Source organism: Aptenodytes patagonicus, chromosome 4 (genome assembly GCF_965638725.1).
Source record: "Aptenodytes patagonicus chromosome 4, bAptPat1.pri.cur, whole genome shotgun sequence".
In the NCBI taxonomy this organism is placed as follows: Eukaryota; Metazoa; Chordata; class Aves; order Sphenisciformes; family Spheniscidae; genus Aptenodytes; species Aptenodytes patagonicus.
In genome coordinates, this window is record NC_134952.1 from 26345291 (window position 1) to 26360091 (window position 14801).

A 14801-nucleotide genomic window follows, 5' to 3' on the forward strand; every position below is an offset into this window, starting at 1 on the left:
GAGAGTACCGTGTCCCACAGGCGTCCGTCAGCCCGCGCCCCGCCGCCCCCCCCCCCCCCCGCCGAGCGGGGCCGCAGAGAGTTGGGGGCCGTGAGGGGCGATAATGGCGGCCGGAGCGGCTCTCCGCGGTGGGTCAGCGCTGCCGCCCCGGCCCGCAGCCTGGAGCGGCTCGGCAGCGGCGCGGAGCAGCCCCTTCGCAACAGGCGGCCGCCTCAGAGAGACGGAGGGAGAGCGAGCGAAGAAGAGCCAATCCTCCCTCCTCCCTGCGGCCCGGCCGGCCCGCGGCTGCCCGGCCTGCTCTGCCTCCTCCCCCCGCTGCTGCCGACGTGGCGGGGCGGGGAAGGAGCAGGGGGCGCGCCGGCAAGGGGACTGCTGAGCGGTAAGGAGGACAGTGATTTCTTCTTTTTCTCCCGCTTTTGAAACCGGCTGCGGGCTCCTCACTAATAACTCTACCCCAGAGGGGATTTCGAAAGGAAAAAGAAGGGGGAAGCTGTGGCCGCTATGGGTTTGAGGGAGCGGCGCTCCGGCTCCTCCTGCTTTGCCCTTGGCGCGGGGGCAGGTGGCAGCGGGGTGGGGGGAGCTGGCGGCGGCAGCGCGGGGCGCCCGAGGGGGCGTCGCCTCAGCTCGCAGTGTCCGCAGCGTCCCGCGGAGGGAGAAGCGACAGGAGGCGTCGAGCGAAAGGGGAGCGCGGTGCCGCCGGTCGAAGAAGTTATCCCTGACGGAGGCGTTGATCCGCGTCTGAAGGCGCCCGTCGGCGGCTGGGCTTTGCTTTCGAGGCGGGATTAAACTCGGGCGGCGGGTCGGCAGGTGCCACCGAACCGCGGCGGGAGCTGCCGCCGCCGTCGGCCCCTGAGGGGCGGCCGGTCGCGCCGCCCGTTGGCTGCTGCCCGCCTCAGGGCGGCTGGTCGCTGCGGGCGGGGTGCTCGCCTGCCGCCCGGTCTGGAGCTGGCCTTGGCATCTCCCTCGAACTATCTGTAGAGAGTCATTCCCTTTGGGCGGAGTTGTCCGAGTTGATTTAGATCAGTATAGTCTCACGGATGACAGCGTGAATGAGGCCTTACCCCAGGGTCAAGCATGGCTCATGGTTTCTGACAGATGTGGTAGTTTGCTGTTACGTGCTTTGCTCCCATGAGGACGGTTTAGCAGACAACTGCAGGGACCTTGGCCCAAGTGGTCCCCAAAGATGACCCAGTCCTGCAAAAATTTATAAATTTTCATAAATGCACGTCTATGTGTGATCCTTTACCAATTGTACTGGTGTTGGGCGTTTTCTTATTCACATCTAATCCTCATGCAAAATTATTATGCACATATGTACAGATTTTACAGGTTTTAGTAGAGGATCCTCATATCTGATGGTGGAATTTGGTTTACAAATACAAAAATTTTCTTTAGGTGATGCTGCCCATCACACAGTGAGTAATGTTAAAACAACAGCAATATTCACCTACACTAAAGCATTTTATAGTATTTTCTATATTTGTAATGGAAAACTGCAAATACTTGTGGCAGACGTAAAGATGCTGACTGGTAAATGCATGTTTTCTAAAGATAATTAAGTTACAGTGTAAGATAACGTAAGTGGCACCAAGTGCTTATTTGTTTATTTATGTTTCTTGTTCACTGATCCCAAATGCTGTTCTTGGAACTGTTCAAACAGCTGATCTACATGCAAGTGAGATAAACAGGCTGCTAAAGCCACAAATGTGCATGATTCTATAGACTTTAATAAAATATACTAATTTAAATACATGTTTCTTAGGCAGGCTTCTTCTAAATCGCAGTAACATTTTGCTTTTTGCCTTTTTTTTTTTTTTCTGTTCTTCAGTCTCTCTTAGAACCTTGATCCTTCCTAACAGGTACAAAGCTTTAAACTGTATTTAATTAATACATGGGTCAATGAAAAGACAGCATCTACAGAGAGGACTCTGTGAGTTTATTTTATGCCATGCAACTCTGCATATAGTCAAGAGCTTGCAATTACAACTCTGTCAAGGGTTGTCTTCTGAGTGCCAGGCATACTGTTGTTGCCAACAAGTAAGTGGTGGTAATCACTGTACAGTAGTCCTTTTGGACTCTGCCAGTGCCACTCCTTAATCAGCTGCAGAGCTCGCTCAATGGCCATTTCTTTCCCTTCCTGGATCCTCAGCCTGATGACTGCGCAGTGGTGGAAAATACTTAGAAAAAGAAAGTTGCATTGGAAGATAAGGGATAAATAAGAGAAAAAGCGTTCGTAACTTACCAGAAAAAATATAATCAATAACTGTACCTCATGCAAGCTTACCTTGGCTTCAGAATTGAAGTTTAATCACACAGCTTAATTCCAGAACTGATGTCTGGACTTTTAGGAACAGCTGAGAAGTATTGCACTCCCCAAACAGTAAGCCTTTGCTCACACCGTTCCTGCATCACTTGTCTCAGTGAATGCTTCCTGTCTATGAAATGGCTGCAAGGACCATGGTCTGTCGTGTTCTCAAATTATGCCCCTTCTCCAACACGTAAGTATCACCACAGTTTCAATCACACTGTGTTTGTCATCCTCCTCTTCATCAGTCAGCAGGCTATAGGAACCTGTGTATGTGGAAATGAGAAGGATAGCAAGAGCTGCTTGGCTATTGCAGCTCAGATTATCTTGTTCTCCAGTGGTCTTTCTACTAGGGAACATAGGAATTAACCATGTGGAAGCTCTTATATTTGACTTCTCCAGACAAATGAACAACCTTTCTCCCTCACCGGACTGTATTTTGGAAAACAGTAATGCTGCTCTTCGTACTTGAGTGCTATCCTGCAAGGTGAATAGAGTGTTCGGAGTATCATCGTGATATCCGTGCCAGCATGATGCATGTGCCACAGGGCTCCATGCTTCAGGAGGCCTTACATCAAGGCTGTGTTGTTTTTCAGCAATAGCTTATGGTAAATGCTGCATATGTTAAAGTCATTCAAATGTTTATGAACCTAAAAGCCTTAATTTATTTGCTATATTCAGAATTGAAAATGTCTGAAGACTTACGTGATGGCATCCCATCTGAAGAAAAACCTGAAGTAATGGAAATGCCCAGCAATGAGGTATTGCCTCACGAGTCAGTACCACACCTCGTGGAAGCTGAGCTCTTGCATGAGTCTTCACATGATGAACATGGACAGGCCACTCAGAGTGCCAGTAATGGACAGGATGGAGACATATTTTTTAACGACAACCCTGTGACTGAAAAAATAATTGAAAGTCTGCCTTCCAATGGAGGGGCAACTGAAGACATGCCCACTGAGTGCAATGAGACCGTAAGCCTTGATGCAGAACCTGAATCTGAAGAAACACTGCATGAACAAAGCAGTTCAGTAAGTAATACTTTGTTTTCCATAAAAGCCCTCCCCTTCCTGCATTGTAAAGACAGAATTTTGTACAAGGTACATAGTGGTTTTCACAAAAGTCTAGGGAGTTATATCCAGAGAACCTGCATGGGGATAAAATAAGTTAAATTGCAACACCAAGCATTTGGAAACTAGGAACAGTTGAATTTTTCTTTGCCAGTATGATATTAATTTGGTCTTTCTAGCCTGGTTGCAATAAAACTATACCAGAGCCTAAATCTTACTAAGAATCTAGTCCATTTTATATAGATAAAATACTCCAGTGATTTTGTTTTCTGGCTTTCTCTACAAGTCTGCTTCATTCAGTTCACAGAATGAACCTAGAAGAGGACAGAATTGAAGCTGCATATGCAGCACTGAATCTTGTACTTGCTAATTTTCAAGTCATTGACTTTACAAAAACAGTGTGTGTTTCACAAGGCTCAGTGAAATGGCCAGTAGTTTTTGATTCTAGGCCAGTAGTGTTTGATTTGCGTTCCACAGACCTTTGGGAATCCTGTGGGTAATTGCAAGAAGTTAATAAAAGAAAACTAAGAAAAACAAGGCTTTTTTAAGGTCTACACGGCATCCAAATCCAATACATGTGGCATAGCTGAAGATGTTCTCATCTCCACTGAAAAATTTTCAGGCATCCACAAATTGGAAAAGGTTAAAACACATTGTTTTTGTCCCTCCACCAGTGAGAGGGACCTACCTAGAAGAGGTGACAGGGGATCTGTACACTGCACAATGCAGAGTTGTCTTGGGATACTTCAGCTTTTAGTTTTGAGTTGATTGTGTAGGGATGATATGTTACTGGAGACTTTCATGAGAGAACAGTTTCTTAATATGATTTAAATATGGAATACTGATAATCGCTTAATACCACACATTAATGTAAAAGGTGGGCAGCACATCCTCTGGCTGCATTTTTACTGAACTCAGTTGTTAGGAGTTCCCTGTGCGCATCTACTGGGTTAGACCTCTGAGGAGACTCAGGCAGAGAGGTCTCTAACTCTGGCTCCTGGTAGAACTCAGGAAGGAGACAGGTTCCTGCCTCTCCCTAATAATAGCCCTAATAAACTTGTATGGCTTTGTAGGATCAGGTGCCTGAAGAAATATTAGGACACCTGTAAAGACATCTCTGGAGTTTTAGGCACTTTCAGGAATAGGTGAGGTGAACTAAGCTTCCCATTCCGCTTTCTTGTGCACATAATACCCAATCTAAGCACTGGCCGTAAGCATTTAGGGTCCCATTAAGAATCTGTTGCACTTTTAGGAATAAAAAGACCTTTAAAAATCTGTCCCTGGTGACCAAACTGTGAACATAAAGACAATATAAATCGGTCATTATAATAAAGCTAGAGAAGGGCATGTCTGCCCAGGGATACTTATGTGAAATAAGCTTTAGTTTAGTATGACACCAAATTCTTAACTAATTCTCCATATGGATGCTCTTGTTTCACATTGAAGTTGTTCATGTGTTCACTGCACAGATGTGTGCACCGGTATTGGCACCTTCCCAACCAGATGTTACAATTCTTCAGCTAGAAGTTATGCTCTGCAATACAGCCTGCAGAACCCATTATGGGGCCTTTCAGTCAAAGCCTGCAAGATTAGTTTAACCCACTACAGAAGGCTGTTTGAATTAGCCTATCTGATTTGGTATTGAAACAGCCAAATGATCAGTTTCACAGACACAGAGTGAGGTTGATGACTTTGGTTTCCTCCAGGGGGAAGAAAGGGTTAGGTGAGAACAGTAACAACCCTGCAGTGCCGTAAGAATGCTACCTTTCTTTCGAGGACTACTTTGCACAAAAGCTTAAGCATCTGCCAGAGGAGCTGGTGGCAAAGCTTTTGTCAGTCATCATTCTGGGCTATTTTTCTGTATGTTCTGTGTCTTGAAAATCATTCTTCAGAAGGCATCACCGTGATTAGGGAAGCCAAGTATTATATTACAAAGTGCCTATTTTCAGACTGTATACCCTTGTAAGTAGTGGCACAACCATTTTTACTCGTATCATCATTTATTACATGCTGGACTTTGCCTGACAAGTGTTTCCTCCTGCCTTTGGGTAATGTAAATTTTAGACAGTGGAGTAATTTTTTTGTCCTTATAGGCCACAGCCGCCTCATCTAAAGCAAGTAGATGGGGAGCTTGGGGTACCTGGGGGAAGTCTCTCCTGTCATCAGCTTCTGCCACAGTGGGTAAGTGTTCAATCAATAAAGTACGTGGAAGTAAATTGTGATTTTAATGTGTCATTAGACATATTAATGTTGTGTCTTAAAGATTCTTAGTTTTGTCCTGATATGCTTGGCAAGCATGATTTTTTTTAATAGGAAAAAGGACCTTCCTAAACTGTCAAAGCACATAAATATTTCTTCAGGTGAGATTATGGACAAGGTACTAGGCTTGTTTGTAAAGTTAGTGAATTACCTCATTGTGGCTTCTTCACAGAAAGGATACATAATCTGATACAATTACTATCATGCATGTTTGTGGTTTATACACCATGACTTCTATCTATACAATATGAATTCACTTCTTGTAAATCATTCCAGCTTTCACTGACACCCAGTGAAACTGTTAAGCTATCACACCAGACTTCAGAGAGTAGAACAACATTCTGAAATATGGACCCTGTACTCCCTCTCCCTATACTCTCATTTCTGATAGTATGTCAGTGCAAAATGTCCTTGTGAAGACTTTAGGTAAAACTTCATCATTACATATCGAAAATGCACAGACAAAAAGCGAAGCATGCAAATACCTAGTTATCAGTGGGAAATAATTTCTCACAGAACAGCTACTAAGCTGTTAACTAATCGGTTCTCATAAAGGATCCACAAAACACCTTCAAAAGATGAAACTAGGAATTAAAATTAATTGCTAGTTACTAAAAATAACGGATTCAACAGAAAGATTGGTTTTATGATCCCATATAAGGCGAAATAATTCTCCTCCTTATCCTCTGTTCCATGGGCAATAAATTATTTCTGTCTGTTTCTCAGAGAAGGAGGGAACTTCCCCTATCCTCTCTTTTTTTCAGTAACACCCACACTCAAAAGTTCATAACTACCTTTTCTTTCAGACAGTCAAACCAATTAACATATCTAATTAAACTCAGAATGGGTTTCTAAAATGTCTTTAAATTGACATAAGTGAAGGTTGCTGCTGAAAGGAGCAGGCCTGCCCTGCCCCAGCAATGTATTTCTTCCTTCTCTTATGCTAACAGTAGCCTTCATGTAGTGATGCAGGGAGCTGGTTTATGGGACTGATTTTGAAAAGTACAGATGAAGTAAGAGCTGGATCTTCAGCTGGATCAGTTTGTAAATTCCCTAATCTGGCTCACCATTTGATCACCCAAATGCTACTCAATGGGAAATGATGGGAACACACAGAATATGCCGATGGGGACAAGGGCAGCTTAACTAGCTGTGGAACTGCATAAGTGTTCTCAACTTGCATTTAACCTTTAAGTTTAGCACTTCTCTGTCAGACTTGAAGAAGGGCCTCTGTGCAAAAATTTTGCCCATTTTTTTCCCAACACTATTAGTAGGTCTAATAAAGGGTACTGCTTTCACAGACTTTCACAAGCCTTGCCTCTCACATTCTCAGACCATCATAACAGCAGCATTCTGAAAAGAATTTGGCTTAGCATAAATAACTAAAGAAGAAAATTTATGTGCATAAAAGTAATTTTACTGTTGATCAGTTGGAATTGTAATGCTGATGAATTCTTCAGTTCATTTTAATAGTTGCAGCAGCAGCTTTCTTGGAACAGAGCTCTTTCAGGTCATTTAGTTTTTGCCTGTGAGATAGCTGTATTTATATTCTGTTTAGCTTTTGCAATAAATAGTATTCTATCAAATGGACATTCTAATGTTGTTCATGAGTAATAAGATTATTTGTTACCAAACGGTTACAGTTCTTGCAAGCTTGCAGTGGCAATCTCACTTACAGTCTTCTGTTGCTTAGAGTCTTGGCCTCACTGAGCTATCAGTTTAGTGTCACAAAGTGTATACGTTTTCTGTGGGGCAGTATGGCCATAGATATTTTCTTGCCCAACTGATGTGAGCTTGCCTGAAAATGATGAATGCTATTGGAAAAAGTTTGGGAGACAAACAAGAATGTGTGTTGTATCCCTTCTTGCTGTCTAATAAGTAAACAAGACATATCTTTTTACAGTTGTTGCTTTTGTCTATAAAACACGCTGCCAGCATTGTATCTCTGTGGATTTCCATGGACTTCTTAATGATGTGATCTCATTTTTATATAGGCCATATAACATCTTGGTTCATTGATGCTGGCTTCTTAACATACCATCTGACTGTATCAGCATCATAACTATCTTCACAGAGTGTAAATATGCGAACAAGTTTGTTGTCTAGGCAGCCTGACGATAAGGTGGTGTGATGTTGTCTATTTTGAATAGGCATATCATCACCATGTATATATATTTTTAGAATTGTTTAAAAATGAGCACAGTTGGAACAGGTCAAGTTGCCTAGGCAAAGGAGCATCCACATGCAGAAAAGGAAAAAGAAAATTTTAAAATAATTTTAATTGTACATGTGAATGGTTGCACTATGTCACACTGAAGACCCATCTACTATCTAGTTTCTGGCAGTGACCAAGAGCAACCGGGAAAGAGCCTAAAACCAGATGTATGTAAAGCAGCACTTCCCCCTGTTTTCTATTCCCATTTCTGGAATCTACAACTTAGACTTCCTGACCCTGGGGTCAGGGTAGGGTTGAATTCCCGTATTACTATCTAATAATTTTGGGTCTAACTTTTCTCTGTGAATGTATTAAATAAAATAGACTTTGAATTAAGCAGAAATCAAATGTACATTCTTCCATGTTCACTGAACCCAAGGTAACTTGGAAGACCACATAGATAATCTTAGATTTGTTCCAGGAAATCAATGCAGCAGGTAATAGTTTATATTCCTGATATAGAGGGCTTATTTCTTAGTTGTTTGTTATGGAAATTCATGCTTGATCCTGTGAAGTATTTACTGTCTGTTAGTGTCACAGAGAGGATGTGGGACTGCATATACCATATATCATGCTTCAGTATGATAATTCCTAGCAAGAGACAGAGAGAGAGAAAAAAACTAAAGCTATTGGGAATTTCTGTAAGCTTTCTTCTTTTTATTAAGTATTTATTATTCCCCTTCAAGTTACTCCATGTAATATCTGAGCAGTTCAACTAACACTTCATCTCCTATTCTACATCAGAAAATAGGTTTGCCATGATCCAGTCCATTTTAATGTTGCTTATTCCTTCAGTGTAGCAAATGGTATAAGTAAAGCTGCTTTCTTGGAATTAGACTTACCAGCAACACCTTTGGTACGTGATTTTTCTGTTGCTCTGTCCTTACCTCTGTATGACACAGCTGCTTGTTTGGTTAAGTATGATAAATATTTACTCTTCCTTGTATTTTTCTTCAAAATTGCACTCTGTAAAAATAGCAGAAACAGTTTGAGGTGGACTAGATAATATCTTAAAGGCCTAACCAAATACATTCAGCTTTTAACAAATAGTATCATAGAACAGCCCAGGTTGGAAGGGACCTCGAAAGATCATCTAGTCCAGGCTTTTGTGGGAAGGGGCGGCTAGATGAGATTATCTAGCACCTTGTCCAGTCACATCTTGAAAACCTCCGGCCATGGGGACTCTACCACATCCCTGGGGAGGTTGTTCCAGTGAATGATCATTCTTACTGTAAAAAATTTCTTTCTCACATTGCTTTCTCTTTAAGACTGAGCTGAAATGGTTGTTCCAAGGATCTCAGTTTCATTATCCTCCAAGCCCTGATTTAGAGCTCCCGAACAGGTTAGCTTTTTTACTGCATGGCTATAATTTGTTTAGCATAGCTGATTTTAGTTTCTAATAATAAGATAGTTCCATATAATTTGTATCTTATCTCTCTTTAACTAACTATGCACATATAGTCAGTGATTGTTTTGGCAATGGTTTTGTATTCTAAAGATGTCTGTTGTCTTTGAACTGATTTTGACATTATTTGGATCACGGTCCCCGCCACAAGGCAGATGTGATATTCCTCTACACAACAGAATCTGTAATGCATTTGGATTAGTAGCAGTCACTGCCTGAACCATGCTTAGTGTCTGACACTAGATGTCACACTAAGAAAGTTATTGAATCTGCCTCATTAATAAGGTGAAGAGTTTTGTTTTGTTCTTACAAGGTGCAAGAAGTTGGGTTCCCCCCCTTGTGGAACCACAGTGGAGTAGATCCACTGAAATAGTTGCTGGGATGATGAGATGGGAGAAATAGGCTCACTGTGATCTGGAGACACAATTTGTTGTGCTTATTGTCACCATTTTACCCTCTTTTTTTTAAATTGTATTTTTTAGTAAATCAGTAATTACACCATCCAGTGTTTTAGTAACAGTGTTGATAAAACTCTGCTCTAACAGTGGGTTACCATTGCAGCTAAGCCAATCTAATGGCTAGCAGCCACTGAAATGTGCAGTCCTGCACCTCTCTTTTCCTTGCGTGTTTCTTCCTCCTCCCTGTGCCAGCACTCATGCTCCTCTGAGCTCCTGGTAATACAGTTCAGGAAGCTAAACTGACATAAGAATAACTCTAGAGGAAAGAAAAATCCATTTTCTGCCTCTTTAGTTCCTTGAACCAACTCACTGAGATAAGTGCCAGGGCAAGCAGTAGGGACAAATATGGAACATGGGAGGAGCAGAACTACCCATACCAGCACCAAGAAGCCATTAGGTCAGCTTAGCTGTAACAGCAAACCTTTTCTCCGAAGGGCTTAAGTGAGGCAAAATATATTCTCAGTCTGCACTTGAAGCTTGTGACTTCTGTTTCTAAAAACAGCTTGTATGCTTGAAAGCTTGCATGTTTGGGTTTTTTCCCAACTAAGCTATCTGCTAGCTTAATGAAAGTTACTACCTTCTCCTACAAGCCTTGCCTTTCATATGCTTTATTGTTTTGTATGGATGAACTATGGCCTTCGTAAGGTGCTTAAGTTACAGTGCTCAACAAGCTGCATTTCCAAGCAAAGTCTGTTCTCTGTCATGCTGTATGCATGTGCCTCCCTCCATGTAAGTTTGGGGTTTTTTTACCTCTAGTGCCATTGGTAAGACTAACATCTGTCATACCTCTTACACAATAAAAGTAATAAAATACAGAACCTGGCTATTTACTTTACATGGTCTCTGAAATTCATACTATAAGGCTGCTTAATGCATCTCTCTCGTGCATTGCTTGTAATTAATATTCTGCTATCTTGATTATTTTGTGCTTGTGTATATTCCTCATCTAGTTCTTCATCTAGTAGAATGGCACACGGAAATATCAGACACCCATAGTTCTCCCTGGTATGCTGAAAACCTTTTCTTGTCACTCAGAATGAAACGTCACTTGTGATGTCACTGTGTTCATGAGCTTGGATATTATTACACATAGGTATGTGTAATAATCTGCATTGCATAGCTTAAATTGAAGTCTGTGTGGAACGGAAGTGCAAATGCTTCAGATAATGTGAAACTAAAGTATTGAAATGATGTGAATATCTTTTCCATTCTCTACAGGTATTATTCCCCTGTTGTGAAATAATGACATTTAAAAAAAACAAAGGCTGGATGTTATGCTTATACCTTATGTAGTCATAAAAAGGACAGTTAATCTCTTCAGAAGACTTTTTTTTCACTGCATAAATTCAGCTGATTAAGGGAAAACTGTTTTGTGCCTGAAATCAAATGGTGGTCACTCAACTGTTTTGTAAATAACACATTACAGCTGCTGTAGCAGCAAACTCCTTTTTCACAGTTCCTCCTTTTTAAGAATACTGAATGCAAGTATCAGATGGGAGGAATTGTGGACATGCTTTTGGGGATGGCAGTCCTGTTTTCTTTCTTTATATCTTTTAACATGGACTTACGATCTAGAAGAGGTTGAGAACCAATAATCTGTTGTGTCAGCCTTTATGGCTATTGCTATTAAAACCTTTTACCATTGCAATAAGGAGATCTGAAACTAGTCTCACTTACTAGCTTAATTGGAGTTATTCTTGATTTACAGACTGGATAGCATAGGTATTATCAGAATCTAGCCTGTGTTTTTGTTTTAACTACAAGGAAGAGAATTTTTCTAAAGCCTTGAAGGGAGTGGAGTGCCAGTAGGATAACCTCAAAGTGAGCACAATGGGGTCCCTCTGTTTTAGTGTACAAAACCAGAGCACAGCTGGCTTTTCCACATACCTATACTTCATACAGTGGAGTGATTCCCACCCCTGCCATCTTCAGGTTCCTCAGTTTCTCAGTCAGTGGCTTCATCTTTAGCTTGAACCAGATGAAGCTTCATTCATCTTACTAGACTGAATTTTGATTGGTTGCTCATCAGAAACATCCCCATGCTGCAACACAGGTGACAAAGTCTGTGTGGTAGCCAGGACAAAATGTCAAACTCGTCCTCCCTATCAGTACCGCTGAAGCAGGGAGTCCAGTTGCTTGGGAGTACTAGATTGACAAGGGACAGCGATTCCTACAGAGAATGGTTTAGATTTCAGGCGTGCTGAACTGCCCTCCGGAGGTGTCTGTCTGCCTCTTTCAGCTCTGCAGGGGATCCAAAGCTACTAAGCTGGGAGGTGGAAGATAAGAGTGCCTAAAGTGAAGTGGGATGTTCCTGACTAAAGCATTTGTGAGCGCTATGATCTGGCCTTGGGCAGATTAGGCAAACTCAAAGGCAGGCCACATTTTTAAGCACTGCTTGCAAAACCTTCCTTTTCAAATGAAAGATTCCAGCTAGCAAGATGAACAACAATATTCTGCTGAAATAGCCAGACAGTAGAAGGAAAAGAAATCATGTAGGCAAGAAAAACAAAAGCAACAACACAGGGGAAAAAAGCATGCAGTTAACAATACCCATCGCATAGCTCTTCTGTCTCTGCTGTTACAGATGAGTAAATGGAGACGTCAGAGGTGTTCCTGAGTTTAACAGTATCAGCTCAGTTGCATTATCACACCCAGCGTAACAAAACCAGTGCACCTTTATCTCTAAAACGTAGGCTCATCTCCCATAACCTCTTTTATTTCTGTGCCTTTTGAAATTACAAATAATCATTTTCATTTCCAAAGCAACATGCGCTTCTGCCGTGTTTGTGCATGTGTGTGTATCTAACAGTGCTGACTTGCTTCAGTTGTGGTCTTCTGATCTCATCTGGTTTTGTTGTTGTAGTCAAACATACATGCCATACAGCTTAGTTCAGCAAAACCACTCCTAGCTGACCTGAAATATTTTCTTATCATTCTAGTGCGTGTAACCACATCCCTGAAAATGCTGCCTTTTATAAGTACAGGAACTGTGTGCCTCCTTTTCTTGGAAGTATAAGCTTGTCTGCAAAACTATGAGAACCAAATTACAGAATATAAAAAAATACTAAAAATGTTTAGATACAGAAAAAAAATGGAAAATTAATCTGAAAATCCATAACTCTTTTGCGCACCGTTAAAGGGAAAATTTTGCTTAATGTTTGTAGTTAATTTTTTATATAATTACAGGACAATAATATTCTGTTAGCAAGTCAAATCCTTAAGAAAAATTAAGTCAATGGAAAGAATAGAACTCTTTTGCTCATTTAAAAAGTTGTGAGGAGGAGGAATGGAAAGGAATGTGACGTGGACCATCTATTACATTAGTTTAAAAGAACAATTAATAGTTATTTAAGTGAGTCCCAGGAATTTGGAGAGTAAATAAATGACTCCAGAATCTATTCATGCTAATATTTTCATTGAACCAATTAAAATGTGCAGGAGATTAGACAAAGTAGTACGCTGCTCTCCAGTATCTGCATTGGAACAGATTTTGCAAAAGGCAAGAAGTCATCCAGCAATGACTTAAATCACGGTGGTGCGTAACCTAGTATGTGCTGTACAGTTGGATGTACTGCTACATTTTGTAAGACATGAGATAAAATAGACAAAGGTCATATTTTCTTTAGACAGGTAAAAGCATTTACCTGCCTAGTCTCTCTGTTTCAGTGTAAAACATCAGGATACCATGCAGCTTATGCTGTCATGTAGAAAATTACTTGTTTGTGCTCATCTGTTCCTTAGGGGACATCTGTTCTTTGTGTTTACCTCCAGATACTCCCGTTTTCTCGTATGTGATCTTTCAGTAGTGCTGCTTCACATATGTTTTCTAGAGTGTGTTTATTACTGAATTCATAGAGCACCTGATGTGCAACCCATCTGGAAATCATAGAATCATAAATCTAAGCTTTCCTTCTTCCTACTCCATTTCAAATGGTTTTGCTGCATCTGTCTTTAATCAGATGTTCAAAAGCATATTTCTATGACTACACACACACACACATATATGTATATGTATATTCAGAACACTGCAGAGCACTGGCAGATGATAGGCTATTTTGCTGTAGTTAATATAACTCAGAAAAGATGCTTTGAACTTTTCTAATAGAAAGTGCACACAATTGTGAGAAAGTATGGGCAACATTTAATGAATCATTATGCTTGACTTCATGCCTTAGATGTCTAGGTATCTGCCTGAGCATCTGTATTAATGGCTTTTCTGAAATCATTTATCTATTTACAGTTCAGTTTAAGGTAACAAAGCAAAGAAGTATGAAATTGTCATTAATACTTCTCATAAGTAGTTAGGCAGATACTTAAAGCACTCTGTATTGTCCTACTGCTAGAAGTGATCAGCGTTGCGTGAGATGCAGTAACGGTGTATTGTACAAGAAAAAATAAAATAAGGTCACTGAAGCCATTTCATTTTGTGTTGGAAAGAAATATTGCTCGCCTGGTTGGTTGTTTACTTACTGTGTCTCAGCTGATGTGCAGAAACTGCCAGCTAAGGAGATGTGCTAGCTGGATCATTTGTAATGAGAGCAGCATATCATGAACATACTTGTGAATATATCCAGAAGCAGAATAGGCAGACAATTTGAGGGTAGTCTTTTTTAAGGGCAGCATTTTTCAACTACAGCTGGTGGAGATTAGGAAGCTACTGCCTCCTTTTGCTGACTACCGGGCAATCCCACCCTATCCTATAGCGGGATATTGCCAGTCCATGTGATCTGCTAGTGTAAATAACTGTGTAGAAAAGCAGCAAAGCAATCCCATTCTGTCAAATTACTCAGATAAAAACACTAATAACATATTCTTTACATTGAACTCGACCATTTTAATAGAACAGAATTAGGGAGTCACTACGTATGTGTCAGGTGATCTCTGTAGGAGAGAGCTACCACTGGAACAATAATTCTGTGTCATCTGACACCAACAGACTTTACAAAGTATATTTTAACAGCAGCTTTGAGGAGAGACACTTTAGAATTTGACTTCAAATGAGCACCTGAGGAGCTTAAATCCTGAAATAACTTTGAGGACCTGGGTCAGTATTCCTAAAATACTTACTTAACATAGCACCTATGCAGCA

At 41.1% G+C, this 14801-nt stretch overlaps 1 protein-coding gene across 5 annotated transcripts in view; it reads left to right on the forward strand.

Annotated features, from left to right (window-relative positions):
• Positions 1 to 233: 233 nt before the first annotated feature.
• Positions 234 to 14801, forward strand: part of FAM114A1 (family with sequence similarity 114 member A1) — a 43355-nt gene continuing 28787 nt past the window's right edge. For 4 of the 5 annotated variants that reach the window (XM_076336093.1, XM_076336095.1, XM_076336096.1 and 1 more), the window contains exons 1-3: positions 234 to 379; positions 2987 to 3336; positions 5469 to 5556. In XM_076336093.1, the coding sequence (XP_076192208.1) occupies positions 2995 to 3336; positions 5469 to 5556 (430 nt within the window). In that variant the 5' untranslated portion in view covers positions 234 to 379; positions 2987 to 2994. Of the gene's footprint in view, positions 380 to 2454; positions 2499 to 2986; positions 3337 to 5468; positions 5557 to 14801 lie in introns of those variants that run through there. The other variant, XM_076336094.1, reaches the window with a different exon arrangement.